Raw genomic sequence first — 19,981 nt, forward strand, 5'->3', positions numbered from 1 at the left:
AAAGACAGAAATTGAATGTGTTTGAGATGAAGTGTCTAAGGAGTATGGCTGGTGTATCTCGAGTAGATAGGGTTAGGAACGAAGTGGTGAGAGTGAGAACGGGTGTAAGAAATGAGTTAGCAGCTAGAGTGGATATGAATGTGTTGAGGTGGTTTGGCCATGTTGAGAAAATGGAAAATGGCTGTCTGCTAAAGAAGGTGATGAATGCAAGAGTTGATGGGAGAAGTACAAGAGGAAGGCCAAGGTTTGGGTGGATGGATGGAGTGAAGGAAGCTCTGGGTCATAGGAGGATAGATGTGAGAGAGGCAAGAGAGCGTGCTAGAAATAGGAATGAATGGCAGGCGATTGTGACGCAGTTCCGGTAATCCCTGCTGCTTCCTCCGATGCCTTAGATGACCGCGGAGGTAGCAGCAGAAGGGGATTCAGCATTATGAAGCTTCATCTGTGGTGGATAATGTGGGAGGGTGGGCTATGGCACCCTAGCAGTACCAGCTGAACTCGGTTGAGTCCCTTGTTAAGCTGGGAGGAACGTAGAGAGTAGAGGTCCTCTTTTTTGTTTTGTTTCATTTGTTGATGTCGGCTACCCCCCAAAATTGGGGGAAGTGCCTTGGTATATGTATGTATGTACTTTGCATTTCCAAGCATACATAAAGTAAAATAAAATTATAATGACATCTTTACATCAATAAAACCTAACTTATAGCCTACACAGATGGCATCATGATTTAACAATCTTTTTATAATACTACAGATATGAGATAAATAAAAAAATTTCTTTATTTTTTACATGTCCAATCTAAAGGTCATTTTATACATGAATATACAATATACAATATTCTTATCTATTTACATATTCATTTGCAAAAAAGATAGTCTTGCATACATTATTTCAGAATTTCTTTTGACTTGAATATGACAAATTCGAAGATAATTTGTATTTTTCCTAACCATACAAACCTTAGCTATTTACAAAGGGTATTACTTTTAGCGCAGCTGAAATGACGAGCCAATAGTTTTTAACGAGGGTTAATTACCCCCGCGCTAGTTAGCGGGGGGTGGGGAAGGGTAGCTTGCTACCCCTCCCCCCTCCACACACCGGTGACTTGCTTCACTTCACTTAGAGGTAGGACTTGACTTGGGGGTCAGGGATGGCGGGCACATATGTGTAAATAGCTAAGGTTTGTATGGTTAGGAAAAATACTAATTATCTTCGAATTTGTCATTTGTTCCGTAACCGAAATACAAACCACGCTATTTACAAAGGGTGACTTACCCCTTAGGAAGGGTGGAAAGTCCCCAGCCTTACTGACTTCGGGCTGCCCGGGGGCTCGATCCCTCAGTGAGCAGCACTAGAGAGAGGGAGCCCCTGTACCTCACAGGTTCCTAGCATCGCTAGGAACGAGTGGCCTACATAAGCAGTGTGAGGAGGAGAGTGTGACTCGTCCTATGAAGTTGACCTTGAGACCTTCAGAGAGGAATTCTAGGATAGGACGTTCCCCATACCACCTCGTCAGGGTATGGGATACGCAACAATATTAAGCTTAATACTAGGAGCACAAAGAAGCATGGGTTACCTGCAGAGGTCGAGGTCAGCTATGCGAGGACCAGAATGCTGCTTCCCCAAGAGAGGGGAGAATGAAGAAAGAAGTAAGGGTCAGACATACTCTTTCATTCACGCAGACTAAGACCGGGTAACAACGCCCTCAACCTACTGCTACTTGTCCAAAAAGGAGCCTGAGGTTAGACCAGCTGTTGTGCAGCCACCACAGGGCCGATAGAGAACGTATCGAGGCTCCTGTGGGTCACGTCTTGCAGGTAGTGGGCTGTGAAGGTCGTTTGACGCTTCCAGACCCCAGCTTGAAGTACCTGCGTCACAGAGAAGTTTCTCTTGAAGGCCAGGGATGTAGCAATACCCCCGACATCGTGGGCCCGAGGGCGACGTGACGGAGGAGGGTCAGGATTCAGGGCATGGTGGATAACCCTTCGAATCCAAGCTGAGATGGTGTTCCTGGTGACCCTACTCTTTGTCCTGCCTGTGCTCACAAACAAAGCTCGCACATGAGGACGGACTGTAGCCGTTCTCTTCAAGTAGTACCTCAGACACCTCACTGGGCATAGTAGCAGCTGGTCTGGGTCGTTTGTTACAGAACGGAGACTCGCGATCCTGAAAGAGTCGAACCGAGGATCCGGCACTCCAGGATTCTGAGTCTTGGCCACAAACTCAGGGACGAACCTGAACGTTAGCTCCCCCCATCCCCTTGAATGGGCGATGTCGTACGAGAGACCATGAAGTTCACTAACTCGCTTGGCCGAGGCCAAGGTGAGTAGGAAAGCCGTCTTCCAAGACAGGTGGCGATCGGAGGCCTGGCGTAATGGCTCGAAGGGAGGTCTCTTGAGAGACCTGAGGACTCGAACCACGTTCCAAGGAGGGGGTCTCACTTCCGACTGGGGGCAGGTAAGCTCATAGCTACGTATGAGTAAAGAGAGTTCTAGCGACGAAGAAATATCCACGCCCTTCAATCTGAAGGCCAAGCTTAAGGCTGAGCGATAGCCTTTCACCGCCGAGACAGAAAGGCGCATTTCTTCTCGCAGATACACAAGGAAGTCCGCTATTGCTGGAATAGTGGCATCGAGTGGAGAGATACCCCTTTCACGACACCAACCACAAAAGACTCTCCACTTCGCTTGGTAGACTCCCTCAGAGGACCTTCGCAGGTGCCGAGACATTTTCTCCGCAACCTGTTGCGAAAAGCCTCTCTCCGCGAGGAGACGCTGGATAGTCTCCAGGCGTGAAGCCGAAGCGAGGCTACGGCCCTGTGAGGGACACCGGAGTGGGGTTGTCTGAGAAGCTCGTGTCGTGGAGGAAGCTCCCTTGGGAGTTCCGTCAGGAGTTGCAGAAGGTCCGGAAACCATTCCGCGTGATGCCATAGCGGAGCTACTAGAGTCATGGAACAGTTGACCGATAGTCTGGTCCTGTTGAGCACCCTTCTCATCAGACAGAATGGTGGGAAGGCGTACACGTCGATGTTGTCCCACCGTTGCTGGAAAGCATCTTGCCAGAGTGCCTTGGGGTCCGGGACTGGTGAGCAGTACAGGGGCAGCTTGAAGTTCAAAGCTGTCGCGAACAAGTCCACCGTCGGGGAACCCCACAAAGTCAGGACTTTGTTGGCTATCTGAGGATCCAAAGACCACTCGGTACTCACTATCTGCGAAGCCCTGCTCAGACTGTCGGCGAGCACATTCCTCTTGCCAGGAATGAAGCGAGCTGATAGTGTTATCGAGTGGGTTTCGGTCCACCTCATAGTCTCTACTGCAAGATGGGATAGCTGTTGCGAAAAAGTGCCTCCCTGCTTGTTGATATAAGCCACTACCGTGGTGTTGTCGCTCATCACCACCACGGAGTGACCCGCCAGGGACCGTTGGAACTGCTGAAGAGCCAGAAAGACGGCCTTCAATTCTAGCAGGTTGATGTGTAGGCACTTTTCTGATTCTGACCAAAGGCCTGAGGCCCTCTGGTTCAGAACGTGCGCCCCCCACCCTTCTTTTGACGCGTCCGAAAACAGAGTCAATTCCGGGGGGAGGACGAGAAGACTCACTCCCTTCCGCAGGTTCTCGTCGGCCAGCCACCACCGCAAGTCCGTCTGTTCCAGAGACCCCATTGGGATCAGAATGTCCGGGGAATCGGATCCTTGATTCCACCGGGACTTGAGCCGCCATTGAAGGGATCTCATCCTGAGGCGGCTGTTTGGAACCAGACGGGCCAGGGAGGATAGGTGGCCTAAGAGACGCAACCACGATTGGGCGGGGAGTTCTTTTCGCCTGAGGAAAGGCTCCGCCACCCTCCTCAGCCTTGCTATCCGGTCGTCTGATGGAAAGGCTTTGTGGAGATTGGTGTCTATTAGCATGCCTAGATAAACCAGTCGTTGGGACGGCTGCAGAGAGGACTTCTCGAGGTTTACCACGATCCCCAGATCCTGGCAAAGATCCAGAAGCCTGTCTCGGTGCCGAAGAAGGGTCGACTCCGAGTCTGCTAGGATCAGCCAATCGTCTAGGTAACGAAGGAGACGAATGCCATTCCTGTGCGCCCAAGATGAAATCAGGGTGAACACTCTGGTGAACACCTGAGGAGCTGTGGAGAGACCGAAACACAGCACCTTGAACTGGTAGATCTTGTTGTCTAGGCAGAATCTCAGGTACTTCCTGGAAGACGGATGGATTGGGATCTGGAAGTACGCGTCCTTCAGATCCAGTGTACACATGAAGTCTTGTGGTCTCACCGCAAGTCTGACCGTGTCTGCTGTCTCCATGCTGAACCGGGTTTGTTTGACAAACCTGTTCAGAGCTGAGAGATCGATGACGGGTCTCCAGCCTCCAGTAGCCTTCTTTACAAGAAAGAGTCGACTGAAGAAGCCTGGGGAGCCGTCCACGACCTCCTGGAGAGCACCCTTCTCGAACATGGTCTCGACTTCGGCCTGAAGGGCCAGCCCCTTTGCCGATCCCATGGCATAGGAGCTCAACGACACTGGATTCGCTGTCAGGGGAGGTTGAGATGACGTGAACGGGACGCGATAACCTTGACCGATCACTGAGACCGTCCAAGCATCGGCCCCGTGTTGCTGCCACCGGACGCAACGCTGAAGGCATCCCCCCACAGGTGGACACGCAGGGGGACTGCCACCCCTAGAGCTTGCGGCCGCCACCCCTAGGAGTCTTGCCTCCCCTGGAGGACTTACCGCCCCTCTTGACCTTGGCTGGAAAGGGCTGGGGCTTACACACCACTTTCTTAGCTGCCGGTGCCTGTTTGGGAGCCTTACGAGGCTGTTGCTGCTGTTGTGGCGGGGCTGGAGGCTTATAGGGCCGAGTTGTAAGGGCCCTGTGGAGGAGGGAGTCCGTGCTGGATTTCCTCCACCTCTCAGCCGTTCGCTCCAAGTCTTGAGGCTCAAACAGGCTCTCCCCCAGAAGGGAAGCATGTCGGAGCCTACACACATCTACGGCGGGGACCTTCGGATGGAATCTCTCGGACACAGCATCGCGACGCTTCAACACCGAGTTGGCCCACAGGGTGGTAACCTGGTGCGCCAAAAACTCGATGGAGCGGGTGCCCGAGAGCATGAAGGTCTCTAGGGCCTTCCTATTGGTCTCCTTGGACAAGTCCTCCGATCGCAATAGGATGCCCAGAGATCCTAGCCAGAAGTCCAGCCACGAAGTGGCCTGCATGGCACACTTAGCGACCTTCTCGTGGTTAAGGATCTCTGCCGCCGAGAACGACACCTGCCGGGCAGAGAGTTTCTCCAGGGGAACTCCCTTCGCCAGCTCCTCCACAGAGTGATGGAGAGGAAGAGCGAGGTTGTGCTCACCCAGGATCTCGAAATACCTCCTCTGCTGAAGGCGAGGAGGAGGGATAAGCTTGTTCCCGGCAGTGGAACGACTGGAGGAGGCAAGAAGTGCGAGCTGAGCGTTGGCCCTAGCTCTGGCACTCTTCAGCCCCCGAGACCAGGGCAGAGCTGCACTGGTCTTAGGTTCCTTCCGAACGTCAAACACTTCATCCAGAATCGTGTCTTTGCCTTCACGGGGGGCGATGACTGGATCCGTAAGTCTGTTAAGTGTCCTTATCAGGCTTAGGACCTGCCAGAAGGCATGTTCGGACTCTTGCTGTTCTCCTCCCTGCGGGCTGGCAGCTAAGTCTCCTGCCCCAGGAATCTCTTCCTGGGGTGATACGTGGACATTCCCCTGGGTAGTCGTGGGTTCTTGACGAATCCTTGTAGAGGATTTAGGGACGGTCTTGGAATCCTTGGGTTCCCTCCTGGGAGGGATACAGGATCCCAACAACGAGGTTCGAGGGGCCCCTTCCTCACGAGACGATTCTCCTGCCTGAAGCGAAGTCTCCCCCCCTGGTGCCGAGGGGAAGACTACCGCCCCACTGGACTCACCTGAGGACGGAAAGGCCTCGTCCACGGGAGAAAGAGAGAGTACTCGTGCAGGAGAAGGGACCTTCGAGACCGACCTCTTGGGAACCAACTTCGCCCTAGGGGAAGTCACCACGAAGTTCACTCCTCTCTTTCTCTTCAGTGTAGGAGAGACAGCCGCTGGTTTGTCACCCTGGCCGGCGAGTGCTGGTTTCATAACCCTCACTAACGCCCGTGCCAGCGGACCAAACCAAGTCTGCTGCTCCAAGGACACAGAGTCCGAAATCCTCGCTAAAGAGAAAGGGATCGGGCGATCCTTCGGAGTGGACACGACGGTACCTGCCTGAAAAGAAGGTGGGGAAGAATGCTGTACTGACCTGTCTTCGTCCTGCACTATCAACCTGTGCTTGGATGGAGGTGATCCCTAGTGCCGTCTAGGAGCACGCGTCCCTGCTGCTACCACCGGCTGTGGAATTCGCCGCGAACGATGGTCGCGCGAGGGCGAATGGTCGCGCGGAAGTGCGGGCGAGCGATCGCGCGGGCGCGCAGGTGGATGATCGCGCGGGCGCACAGGCGAGCGGTCGCGCGGGCGCGAGGGTGGGCAGGTAAATGAACACGTGTCCGAGGCGACGAACGCAAGCGTTGGCGCGACGGCGAGGGATCGTGCTGCCGCGTAGGTGAGGAAGATCGCTGGCGGTGTAGATCCACAGGCGATCGATGACGAGCTGGTGAGTGCAGTCGCTCAAGTTGGCGATGGCGCAATCTGGTGTGCGATGGTGAGCAGCATGCGCAGGTGAATGACCGCGTAATGGTAAGCGATGGCGAGCAGCATGCGCAGGTGAATGATCGCGTGATAGGGTGCGATGGTGATCAGCATCCGCAGGAGGGCGATCGTTCAGGGTTGTGCGATGAGGAGCATGCGTAAGCGGGCGATCGTTCAGGGTTGTGCGATGGCGAGCAGCATGCGCAGGTGAATGATCGCGTGATGGGGTGCGATGGTGATCAGCATCCGCAGGAGGGCGATCGTTCAGGGTTGTGCGATGAGGAGCAGCATGCGTAAGCGGGCGATCGTGCAGGGTCGTGCGATGGCGAGCAGCATGCGCAGGAGGGCGATCGTGCAATGGCGAGCGATGGCGAGCGGCATGTGCAGGCGGGCGATCGCGCGATGGCGAGCTAGAAGCTGGCGAACCATGTTCCTTCAGGAGCGTTGGCGAACGTCGGCGCGTTAGTTGTCGCTGTTGAATAGGCGATACTAAGATCGCCTGTGCGCGCTGGCAAGCAGGTGAACGCTGGCGAGGAGGTAATCGCTGGCGCGTAGGTGATCGCTGGCGAGCTGGTGATCGCTGGCGAGCAGAAGGTCGACGCGTGTCCTGTGAGAGGACAGGTATTGCGGCGCGTTCACGAGCAGGAACGGGAAGATTGCTGGCGCGTTGGCGAACATGTGTTTCTGACACACGCAGCACGATGTTGCGTAGCCACAGGACCAGGCAGATGGTGAGCAGGGAGTTCAGCAGGAACTAAAGGGTGGTCAGAGACCGCAGGGCGATGGTCCTCAAATGAGCGCTGACGCTCGGAAGAGAGCTGACGAGCAGGAGAGCGCTGGCGAGGGGGGCGAACATCAGGAGAGAGCCGACGAGCAGGAGAGTCTTGGCGAGCAGGAGAGCGCTGGCGAGCAGGAGATCGCTGGTGAACAGGTGAGCGCTGGCGAGCAGGAGAGCGCTTGTGCGCTAGCACTGCTCGCGTAAGGGAAGAATCCCTTAGCCCCGAAGGGACCGTTGCCCGTCGGGTGACGAGTTCTCCAGAAGGCGAAGATCCGGCAGGAGATGGTGAGCGGTCTGCAGAGAGGTTCAAGGAGGGCGGAGCAGTAGGTTGAGGCTGACGAGGAGAGTCCCCCCCGGAGAACGAAGACCCAAAAAGGCGTCTCTTAGTCCCCCTGTAAGGGGAAGGGAAGCCCTTGTGGCGTAGAGGGCGGTGAGCCTTACGGCGGAGGCGGCCTCGGGGGAGATCGTCGGGACCATCGGTCCTCCGAAGGGGTCTCCGTCAAAACACTTCCCTCAGAAGGAAGCTGAGCAGCAGTCGAGACCGAAGGACTCACTTCCCCCTTCGAAGGATGTACGGAAGGAGGAGGAGAGCCTTGAGCACCATCACCAGCAACAGCACCTGCGGCGGAAGGCCCAGCCACGTCGGAGGCCTCTGTCACCACGACGTCGACAATAGACAGAGGGTCTACCTCTGCTACCACCGGCGACTGCTTAACAGCGGCCCCCAACGAGACAAGGTCAATAAGAGCGACCCTGGAGGGCAAGCCCTTAAGCCCCAGGGACGACCAAATCTGTAAAAGATCATCACTGGATAAGGCATCATTAATAACCTCCCCCGGAGGAGGAGGGGGAACCGCCTCGCTATGGGAGGCGACGCCCTCTCCCCCCACCGAAGGTAGGGAAACAGAACAAGGGCCTGCGCTCCCACTCGGACGACTCTCCTTAGGAGGCAGCCGAGGGGGAGCTTCGGAGGAGGTTTGGGCGGCGGAAGAAGAGTCCCGAGAACCTTCCTCCTTCAAGGCTAACCCCGGAGGAGAACGGTCTCTCTTGGACTTCTTCTTACGCCAACGGCCAAACCTCGCCCACTGGGAGGCAGACCACTCCCTACACTCACGGCACATGTTATCCTGGTCACACTGTCGGCCCCGACATTGAGGGCAGAGGGTGTGTGGATCCGTATTAACGTCCGACATGAAAGTCCCACAAGGACGGCCGGCAACTCCAGGGCATGTACGCATAGTAAAGAAAATAACTGAAGGTCAACTTCCAACCCACACACATGCTGAAAAGAAAAAGCAGAAAATTAAAGGCTGTCACGAAGGCGATGAGCAGACACGTCTGATCACCGCCGAGCCAAAAGTGAAGAGAAGCAAGTCACCGGTGTGTGGAGGGGGGAGGGGTAGCAAGCTACCCTTCCCCACCCCCCGCTAACTAGCGCGGGGGTAATTAACCCTCGTTAAAAACTATTGGCTCGTTATTTCAGCTGCTCTAAAAGTAATACCCTTTGTAAATAGCGTGGTTTGTATTTCGGTTACGGAACAAATAGTAGTTCTTGTTACTCACTAGTGTTTTCTGCCACTGTATTTAGTTTGTTTTGGTTTGTTTTGTTTGGGTCTGAAATAATCTGTTTTCACGAGTTTTATTTTACATTCCTTAAGAATACTACTTTGTTTTTGTGAGTATCATTCAATTTAATTCCTTAATTATGTCATCATAATGTGAAAAAAGTGGTACAATTTTGTTTGATGTTATACTATAGGAACCTTCTTGCGGATACAACAGACAACCAGCGGTAGCGGACACCCCTTCCCCCTACTAGTCTGTTATTGGGAGGTTCAACTGTACATAGCTACTGAGGGCACATAGTGAAGAAGTTAACAATATTTTTCATACAACCTGGTTAATCTCCAGGACCAAAACTCAGTTCGACTTAAATTCTTATACCAGAAAGGATTCATGTAATTACAAGAAATACTTACTTCATCACTAAGTAGGTCAAGATAATGCTTTGGTTTATATTTTTCTACCCATAACGAGTCTTGGATATCATCTCTCATATCTTCATTGCCAGATTCCATTCCAAAATCCTCAGCAGCTTGCAACTTTTTTGCCTTACGTTGATCCTGTTGAATTTGCTGAAAAAGAAATATAGTACTGTATAAAGTATTGCATAAAGTACAGAAGACTGCTAAATTTTCAAAGAAAAAATTATCATCATTATCCAAAATTTGTATGTATTTTTACATATTTACAGTTGGTCCCCCTTATCCACTTTATAATGTTTGAGTCCCTTCTACAGATAGAGAATTTCAAAGATAATAGGATACCCTAAACTATATGGATATTAATTTTCTTTCACTTATAGTGTTTATGAATAATATATACCCTTTGTACTTTCATTAAAGTTTAAATATAAAGTACACTACAACAATGCAATACACTGTACTATAATATGGTATGGTACATTAAAATCTTTACATTAGATACTATTTTTAAGTAACTTTCCTGATGTTCATACTGCTTCTCTCACAAAACTGTTTAAATGTCGAAGACTGCCACAAAATAAGAATTTTCTGTTTTCTGTTAATGCAAAATGTCTACCCATTTAGGTACATCGTGCTATCTGGTAGTTGATGCGTTATAGTTCCCATTCTCTCAGTTTTCTATTTGATTGTTTACTAAGTAGACGTCTATTTATCGAGCAGCGATTCAAACCAAGTTATCTAGTTGTTAATTGAGACTGTTATGAATGCTGAAGTCCGTAGTTGAATATGAAAAAATAAATCGTAATGTGATTACGAATTATTCCTGGGTTTGTGAAACACAGTGGCTGCAGGACTGTATTTAGTTCTCTGTATATGATTTTTTGATTTGCATTCCTCCTTTTTTTGGGCTAAATCACCTGACAACTATTTTGCTTTGCTTGCATTTAGTTCCTTAGTTCTGAGGAAATCCAGAGGGCTGAGAACCCTATGCTAACTTTAAAAGCTTTGCTTAACAGTTAAGTTTTCTTTTTTGTGCGTAATACATACTAAATTCCTCATCCCAGTTCATCTCTTTGGACCACCAGGTTCGGAGGTACTGTAATAGGTGATCACGATCAATTATTCATAAATTTATTAAACCTTCATTGTGGTCATGAAATTTGTATAATTGGCCTTTAATTAATAATGCCTTTGACTGTGTTAATCATGAAGCCCTTGTTTTCAAACTAAACAGATGGGAGTAAGTGGGTGTTTTCTCAATTTCATTATTGAATTTTTAAGTAATAGATTGCAAAGAATAGTTGTTCATGGGTATCATAGACTATAAGAATGTAATACCTGGTGTTCCTCAGGGTAGTGCTCTTGGCCCATTAATTTTCATACTACAATATACTGTATATGTGATATGTGGTTTGGCCTTGAAAAAAAGCCTGTAGCACACTCAGATGTTGCTACTCTCTTTGTATCAATTCTATCTCCTGTATGTAAACATTTGGTTGTTGAATCTCTTCATAAAGCTCTAGATAAAATTGGTGCATGGGGCAAATTATATGGCATGAAGTTGAACCCTAACAAAATTCAAAGTATGATTGTAAATAGGTCATGGACAGTGGCTCCTCAACACCCAGATCTTTATAGTGACAAAGTCTTTTCAACTATAGTAGGTTCTCGGGTTAAAACATTCATGAGATATGACGATTCAGCGTTACAAACAGGCTTCCATAAGGTACTTTCTCTCTCAAAATTTCTCTTTCTTTCCTTAGATCAGACAAATTCTACTTCTCACCATTCTATGGTCGCTTGCCTTTAACTTGATTAACACTTAAATCTTTAACTAAATTGACTTTTTCTCACTGAGAACAAAATCTATTTCGCTTTTTGTTTCTCCACTTGGGGTTCTCCATGTTCATTTTGTGCTCCTTTTTAATAAAAAATAAAAGGTTTTCATGATTTTAAGATTGTTTCTTTCAGAAAATTCTACAATTATGTCTCCTCTGTCACTTCTTGCCCTACTCTAAACTTACCTACTGCTGATTCTCCTCTCTTCTTTTGACTTACTTTAGCATTGAAATCACACATAACAAATGAAAATAGAGTCCTATATTTTTCAAAGATATCTCCAGATATTCATAAAAAGTTTCTATTTCTTCTTCTGTGTGGGATGTTGTTGGTGCATACATTTGAATGATATTTGGTTTATACTTATTATTTAATTTTAAATATTTAACTTAGCCGGTGAATATATAATAGCTGCTACCCAGCGGCTCGACAGAAAACACACTCAAAAAACTCGCGAGCGATCGCTATGAAGGTTGCGGGTGTGCCCACCAGCGCCAACTATCGGTCAGATACCACTCTTGCATGTAAACAAACCCTTCAATTCTTCTCTGTCGACCTTGACGACAAGACGTATCAATACTCGCTGTAGAACCTGGAGTTTTCTCAACATATTTGGTGAAGTACTTCATTTTGGTTTGAGCTTTCGCAGTGCAGGTGTTTTTCCTCAACATAAACTCTTGAACTCTTTATTGAATCAGATTAATTGTTGATGACTTGGATTGTTTTTTGGAATTTCTTTGACTAATTCAAAATGGCTGACCCTTCACAAGTACCTAGATTTCGGAAGTGTAATGCTAGGGACTGTAATAGGCGTCTTCCAAAGGCATCTCTCGACCCACATACTGTGTTCCAATTGTCGGGGTAAAACCTGTCAATTGGGAGATCGGTGTGAGGAATGCGTGGGCCTTTCGGAATTCGATTGGCTCGAATACGATAAGTATGCACGTAGGCTAGAGAGAGATAGGGTAAGGAGGAGTTCATCTAGGTCTGTAGATTTTTCCTCTCCACATTCCCCTGAACCTAATCCTTCCCCTGTAGTGGTTGTTCCTAACCCCCCTTCTAGCACTCAGGAACCATCTATGCAAGACATGTTACGTGCTATTCATGCCTTGGGGGAAAGAGTTGAAGCGTTAGCAACTGATCGTAATCAACTCATGGCTGACGTGAAGGAACTTAAGTGTCAGAGTGCCACAGCGGAAAGTGGGAAAGTGATTAGTGCGCAAAGTGTTGTGAACAGTGTTGCGACCGAGGGTTCGTCTGTTCGTGCCTGTCGTTCACCTAGTCCGGGACCTCTTGCAAGCTCCCAAGCCCAGGGGAGAAGTAATGTCGTACGACTTATGGGTTCGAGAGGCCTTGATCAGCGAACAGACGTTCCCTCTATGGTATCAGGCGTATCTCACCAAGATCGCCCCTACCATAAGACGAGAGCGCCCATTTTCTTATCGTCTTCCGAAGGCTTTTCACGCAAGAAACCGTGGAGCAAGGTTTCTAGGCCTCTTAAACGGAAGTCGGTCCCTTCAGGACAGGTCCAGCGTCCTGGATGTAGTCATTGGGACAGTTCGGACCCGTTGCAGTCATCGGATGACTGCTCGCCGCCTAAGCAAGGCAAGGTTGTGCCGTCTCAGACGTTAACCCCGTCGGTTACCGCACCCATTCCCGTGGACCCTAAATGGGTTATACTGCAGGACATGCAGTCTAAGCTTGCCTCCCTTATGGAAGACTATTCTGCCGATAAGGTTTCCGTTGAGCCTAGCCGTTTATCTCATCGAGATCCTGGCCTTCAGCCACCCAAACGTTCCTTTGTGCGTCCTGTTGACGTTGGCGTAGCCAAGTCACGTCAGTCAGGTTGTTTAGAACCACACTTGATGCGGTCTCGTGTGGATTTTCTGCCGCATTTGGACGTTAGGCAACTTGCTGATGCTCCTGTTGACGTTCAGGACGTTCGCCAACCATCGGAGTTGACTTGTTTTGACGCTGAGCGTCAACATCCGCAGTCTAGAGTTGTTTTGACTGCTCAGACTAGGCGGTCAAAGCAGTCTCGGGTGGACGCTGTGCGTCCTCACGCACCTGTTGTTGTTGACAGTTCACAGACTGTCAAGCAGTTACATGACGTTGCGTCCTGGTCCGCTACTAATGCACCAGTGCGTGTGGACGCTGCGTGTCAAGCATTGCCAACCCCTTTGCTTGTTTCTCAGCAGTTGTCAGATGAGGAACCTTCAGATGAGGACGTTGCTGACCCTCAGCCTGAGGATCATCCTTCAGATATTGATGAACCCAGAACAGTTCCACCATCAATGGACTTTAAAAAAGTCATGTTAATTTTTAAGGAGTTGTTTCCCGATCACTTCGTCTCTGTTGCTCCTCGTTCGCCGCCGTCTGAGTTTGTTTTAGGCGTACCTGCTGACATGCCAGCCTTTACAAAACTTGTGCTCTCTCGCTCATCCAAGAGAGCTTTACGGCTTTTAGGCGATTGGTTGGAAACCAAGAGGAGTTTGGGGAAGACGGCCTTTGCCTTCCCTCCATCTAAACTCTCGTCTAGATCGAGCGTCTGGTATGCCACGGGAGAAGTTCTCGGCTTGGGAGTCCCTGCCTCTGCCCAGGGCGACTTCTCAAGCCTTGTAGACTCTCCCCGCCGCCTAGCCATGAGACGCTCGAAGATTAGTTGGTTATCCTCGGACCTTGACCATCTGCTGAAAGGCATTTTCAGAGCCTTTGAAGTTTTCAACTTCCTTGACTGGTGTTTGGGAGCCTTAAGTAGGAAAATCTCATCGGCTGATAGAGATGTCTCCGTACTCATTATGTCCTGCATGGATAAAGCCATCCGCGATGGATCCAATGAGCTCTCCTCCTCTTTTACTTCAGGAGTCCTTAAGAAGCGAGAGTCCCTTTGCTCTTATCTGTCGGCAGGAGTTACTCCCTGTCAAAGATCTGAGCTACTCTTTGCTCCCTTATCGAAGTTTTTGTTCCCTGAACATTTGGTTAAGGACATAGCTTTGTCACTCGTGCAGAAGGACACCCATGACTTGATAGCGTTCTCTGCTCGCAAAGGGACTCCTTCGACATCCTTTTCTGCAAGACCAAGGATAGACACTCCGGCGTCCAGGTTTATTCCGCCCTTTCGTGGCAGAGCTCCCAGCAGGGGAAGTACTCGTGCCGAGGGAAAGAGAGGAAAGAAGAGAGGAGCCAAGTCCTCACGTGGCAGAGTCTGACTGCCCGCAGCCTCAGACAGCAGTAGGTGCCAGACTCAAGAACTTCTGGCAAGCCTGGGAGAAGAGGGGCGCAGACCAACAGTCTGTGAGGTTGCTCAGAGAGGGGTACAAAATTCCATTTGTACACAAACCTCCTCTAGCGACTTCCCCCATCGACCTCTCTCCCATGTACCGAGAGGAATCAAAGAGACAAGCCCTGAAACTAGAAGTGTCTCTTTTGCTAGAGAAGGGAGCGGTGGTGAAAGTCTCGGACCTTCAATCACCGGGGTTTTACAACCGCCTCTTCCTAGTACCGAAGAAGACAGGAGGTTGGAGACCGGTGCTAGACGTCAGTGCTCTGAACGTCTTTGTCACGAAGACAAAGTTTACCATGGAGACCACGAAATCAGTCTTAGCAGCGGTCAGAAAGGGAGACTGGATGGTCTCTCTCGACCTAAGAGACGCATACTTCCACATCCCCATTCACTCAGATTCCCAACCTTTTCTGAGGTTTGTTTTCGACAATGTGGTGTACCAGTTTCGGGCCCTGTGCTTTGGGCTAAGTCCTGCTCCTCTCGTGTTTACGAGGCTTATGAGGAATGTGGCAAAATTCCTCCATTTATCGGGAATCTGAGCCTCCCTTTACTTGGACGACTGGCTTCTCAGAGCCTCGTCCAGTCATCGCTGTCTGCAGGATCTTCATTGGACATTGGATCTGACCAAGGAATTGGGACTTTTGGTCAACATGGAAAAGTCCCAGCTGATTCCATCCCAAACTATACTGTATTTAGGGATGGAGATTCGCAGTCCAGTTTTTCGGGCTTTTCCGTCTGCCCCCCGAATAGAGCAAGCCCTGCTCATAATCCAACGGATGTTGAAGAGAGAACGCTGCTCAGTCAGGAATTGGATGAGTCTAGTAGGAACTCTATCATCCCTGGAGCAGTTTGTCTCGCTAGGAAGGCTACACCTTCGACCTCTCCAGTTCCATCTAGCTTTTCACTGGAAAAAGGACAAGACGCTAGAGGCGGTCTCAATCCCGATCTCCGAAACAGTAAAGGCATGCCTGAATTGGTGGAACGACAATATCAGTCTAAGAGAGGGACTTCCCCTAGCAGTTCAGAAACCAAACCACGTTCTATTCTCAGACGCATCGGATTTGGGTTGGGGTGCGACCCTGGACGGTCGGGAATGCTCAGGTCTGTGGACCTCAAGTCAGAGGAGCATGCACATCAACGGCAAGGAGCTTTTGGCAGTCCACCTGGCCTTGATGAACTTCGAGAGTCTCCTTCGAAACAAGGTGGTGGAGATCAACTCGGACAATACCACAGCCTTGGCATACATTTCCAAGCAAGGAGGCACCCACTCCCTGACACTGTACGAGATCGCAAGGGACCTGCTCATTTGGTCAAGAGATCGAGGCATCTCCCTGTTAACGAGGTTTATCCAGGGCGACTTGAACGTCTTAGCAGATTACCTCAGTCGGAAGGGTCAGGTAATTCCTACGGAATGGACCCTCCACAAGGACGTGTGCAAGAGGCTTTGGGCGACTTGGGGTCAACCCACCATAGACCTCTTTGCAACCTTGATGACCAAGAGACTTCCAATCTATTGCTCTCCAGTCCCAGACCCAGCAGCAATACATATAGACGCTTTTCTTCTAGATTGGTCTCATCTAGACCTATATGCATTCCCACCATTCAAGATTGTCAACAAGGTACTGCAGAAGTTCGCCTCTCACGAAGGGACAAGGTTGACGTTAGTTGCTCCCCTCTGGCCCGCGAGAGAATGGTTCACCGAGGTACTTCGATGGCTGGTAGACTTTCCAAGAAGTCTTCCTCTAAGAGTAGACCTGTTACGTCAGCCCCACGTAAAGAATGTACACCAAGGCCTCCCCGCTCTTCGTCTGACTACCTTCAGACTATCGAAAGACTCTCTAGAGCTAGAGGCTTTTCGAAGGAGGCAGCCAGTGCGATTGCAAGAGCGGGGAGAGCTTCTACCATTAGAGTATACCAATCGAAGTGGGAAATCTTCCGAAACTGGTTCAAGTCAGTATCTGTATCCTCGTCCAGTACCTCTGTAGCCCAAATCGCTGATTTTCTCTTACACCTGAGAAAGGTTCGCTCCCTTTCAGCTTCCACAATCAAGGGCTACAGGAGCATGTTGGCTTCGGTTCGGCATAGAGGCTTAGATCTTTCCAACGATAAAGATCTACAAGATCTCCTTAAGTCTTTTGAAACCTCTAAGGAACGTCGTTTGGCTACTCCTGGATGGAACTTAGACGTGGTCCTAAGGTTCCTCATGTCAGACAGGTTTGAGCCATTACATTCAGCCTCCCTGAAGGATCTCACTCTTAAGACTTTTCCTAGTGTGCTTGGCCTCGGCTAAAAGAGTCAGTGAACTTCATGCCTTCAGCAAGAACATCGGTTTTTCTACAGAAAAAGCCTCTTGTTCTCTTCAACTTGGTTTCCTAGCCAAGAATGAACTGCCTTCTCGTCCTTGGCCTAAATCTTTTGATATTCCTTGCTTATCAGAGATCGTAGGCAACGAACTGGAGAGAGTGTTATGTCCCGTTAGAGCTCTTAAGTTCTATTTAGCTCGTACTAAGCCGTTACGGGGTAAATCTGAAGCGTTATGGTGTTCGGTTAAGAAACCATCCTTACCTATGTCAAAGAATGCTTTGTCATATTTTATCAGATTTTTAATACAAGAAGCCCATTCCCACTTGAGTGAGGAAGACCGATCTTTGCTTAAGGTTAAGACGCACGAGATTAGAGCTATAGCAACCTCCGTGGCCTTCAAGCAAAATAGATCTCTGCAAAGTATCATGGACGCGACCTTTTGGAGAAGCAAGTCAGTGTTCTCGTCATTTTACTTGAAAGATGTCCAGACTCTTTACGAGGACTGCTACACACTGGGTCCATTCGTAGCAGCGAGTGCAGTAGTGGGTGAGGGTTCTACCACTACACTTCCCTAATTCCAAAATCCTTTTTAATCTGTCTCTTGAAATGTTTTTAATATTGTTTTATGGGTTGTACGGAAGGCTAAGAAGCCTTTCGCATCCTGGTTGATTTGGCGGGTGGTCAAAGTCATTTCTTGAGAGCGCCCAGATTAGGGGTTTGATGAGGTCCTGTTAGTATGGGTTGCAGCCCTTAATACTTCAGCTCCTGGGAGTCTGTCAGCATCCTAAGAGGATCGCTGGGCTTCGTGAGGAAGACAGACTTACAAGGCAGAGTAATCGTCTAAGTCAACTTCCTTACCAGGTACCTATATATTTTGGTTTTGTTATATTGATAACTGTCAAAAACTCATAGCTTATACGCTGTAAACTTAATTAACTCTGGTCTCTACCCACCGCCTTGGGTGTGAATCAGCTATTATATATTCACCGGCTAAGTTAAATATTTAAAAATGATATTTTAATTATAAAATAAATTTTTGAATATACTTACCCGGTGAATATTTAAATTAAAGGCCCTCCCTTCCTCCCCAATAGAGACGCAGCGGGACGAGAAGAATTGAAGGGTTTGTTTACATGCAAGAGTGGTATCTGACCGATAGTTGGCGCTGGTGGGCACACCCGCAACCTTCATAGCGATCGCTCGTGAGTTTTTTGAGTGTGTTTTCTGTCGAGCCGCTGAGTAGCAGCTACTATATGTTCACCGGGTAAGTATATTCAAAAATTTATTTTATAATTAAAATATCATTTTGATAATCAATCCTGCAATTCTATCACTTATACTACAAAATTCTTCTATGTTACCAGCAAAATTTTTATTAATAAGAAAACTCACTCTATTTTCTTTCTTCCTTTCATATTCTCTGGAGCAAAATACATGGCCCTCTTTTAACTCTATATATATAAGATACCCTAGTTCTTCTAATTTCACTCAATTCTATTATATCCCAATTCATTCATTTTGGGTCTTATAGTAACATAGACAGATCTTCCCAAGACAGGGTCTTGACATGGTATGTTGCAAGGTTCAGTTTCCAAAGGTGGTCTGTTCTAGTTCAGAGAATTTTAGCACCACCTGCAGTGAGATGTATCTGCCCACCATCTTGGTCAGATGTACCACTGCCGCTGGGGACTGAGAGGCCGAGATCGGGTTGTTTCATCCATGTCTGGGCTTTGGGCAGTTTTTGTCACCATTCTGGCTACTGCAGATTGGTGATGGTGGGAGACTTTGGTCTGATTGCTCACAATAAACAAACTTAGTATGGGCTGCCTTGACTAGTGCAGCTTTACTGATAATGGTGATATGCAAACTCTTCCACCATATTAAGGTATCCCACCTCAGAAAGATATATATATACTACTAGAGTTTGTAACATTAAGGACAGGCTGCTCAGTCATAAATACTAACAAAAGAAAGGTATGATTAGATATTATCCGGATATTAAAACCCTGTGAGAATCACTGTACACTAGACCCAAGAAATTACTAGACTTGTGTGTAACCTTACTAATGATTTGCTCAAAGCCTGAATTAAAAGCAGCCTAAAACTGTTGAACTATAGCAGTCAGTAGGAGAAATTAAATTGAACCATTCCCTACGGCGAGTACTGAAATCACCAACAAGCACATAAGAGACCTTTCTATAATACCTTGTATCTTAGCCCTAAGGGTACAACGGGAGTAAAAGATAGTCATCCAAATCTGGATTCTGACTGATGGTTTGCAGTAAAAGTTTTCATGCTTTCCACAACCTTTATGACCTGAATCTCATGACATCAATATTCATAGCAAGACTTTTGCAAAGCAGAATACTCAGTCCTAATATACATTATCATCTCCCTTACTTTATATTTATGGACAAAGATGTTCGTTTAAAATAAATTCTATGATGAGGTATACGTGTACTAACACCTGTTTTCTTAACCCATTCAGCACTGCTACGTATACGTGTGCATATTTTTCCATACATTAAGAGAAGCCACGTATACGTCTACGTAATATTTTGTTCCTAGCAAAGAAAAGCAGTTTTTATACATTTGGGAGGGGTTTAAGGCAAGGTATTGTTTACCAGAGTTGCTGAAGCTATACCCAATATACATTTCCACTAGAAAATATCTGATGGATGTCCTGACTTCTTCTTCTTTGTCTGCATCTTTTCCCACTTGTTCATAAAAGAGTTCGCAATCAGGACAACAATTTCACAAGGTGCAAGTGAAACTGCAGTAAGGAAAGCATTTCATATGAGGGACTACTTTGGCAGATAAAAGTTAACTGCCTTTACAGAGTTTACAAAATCTAGCCTTAGCAAACTTAGAAGATAAACCCAAATAATTTCTAACAATATGAAAACAAAACCACAAGCATCCATTGCAAAAGTACTAGTTAAACAAACAGTGATGTTGCTGAAACAGAGATCTATAAATGAATGAGTCAAGATGAGATTCAGGTAAATACATTTGTGGTCTCATATAATTCTCACAATATCTTCTTTTGTATTCAGGAACAAAATGACTTTCTTAAATTATTTATTTTTGAGTCAAATCTATTCCTTTCTTTAGAATAACATA

General features: G+C 48.1%; 2 protein-coding genes across 2 annotated transcripts in view; both read right to left on the reverse strand.

The window, feature by feature from the left end:
• Positions 1-19,981, reverse strand: part of LOC137616579 (zinc finger protein OZF-like) — a 243,865-nt gene that overhangs the window by 56,124 nt on the left and 167,760 nt on the right. The window lies entirely within an intron of this gene.
• Positions 1-19,981, reverse strand: part of LOC137616742 (chromosome transmission fidelity protein 18 homolog) — a 120,481-nt gene that overhangs the window by 44,708 nt on the left and 55,792 nt on the right. Inside the window, exon 6 of the mRNA XM_068346743.1 lies at positions 9,427-9,582. Coding sequence (XP_068202844.1) covers positions 9,427-9,582 — 156 coding nt within the window. The remainder of the gene's footprint in view (positions 1-9,426; positions 9,583-19,981) is intronic.

Source organism: Palaemon carinicauda, chromosome 22 (assembly GCF_036898095.1).
Source record: "Palaemon carinicauda isolate YSFRI2023 chromosome 22, ASM3689809v2, whole genome shotgun sequence".
Taxonomy (NCBI): Eukaryota; Metazoa; Arthropoda; class Malacostraca; order Decapoda; family Palaemonidae; genus Palaemon; species Palaemon carinicauda.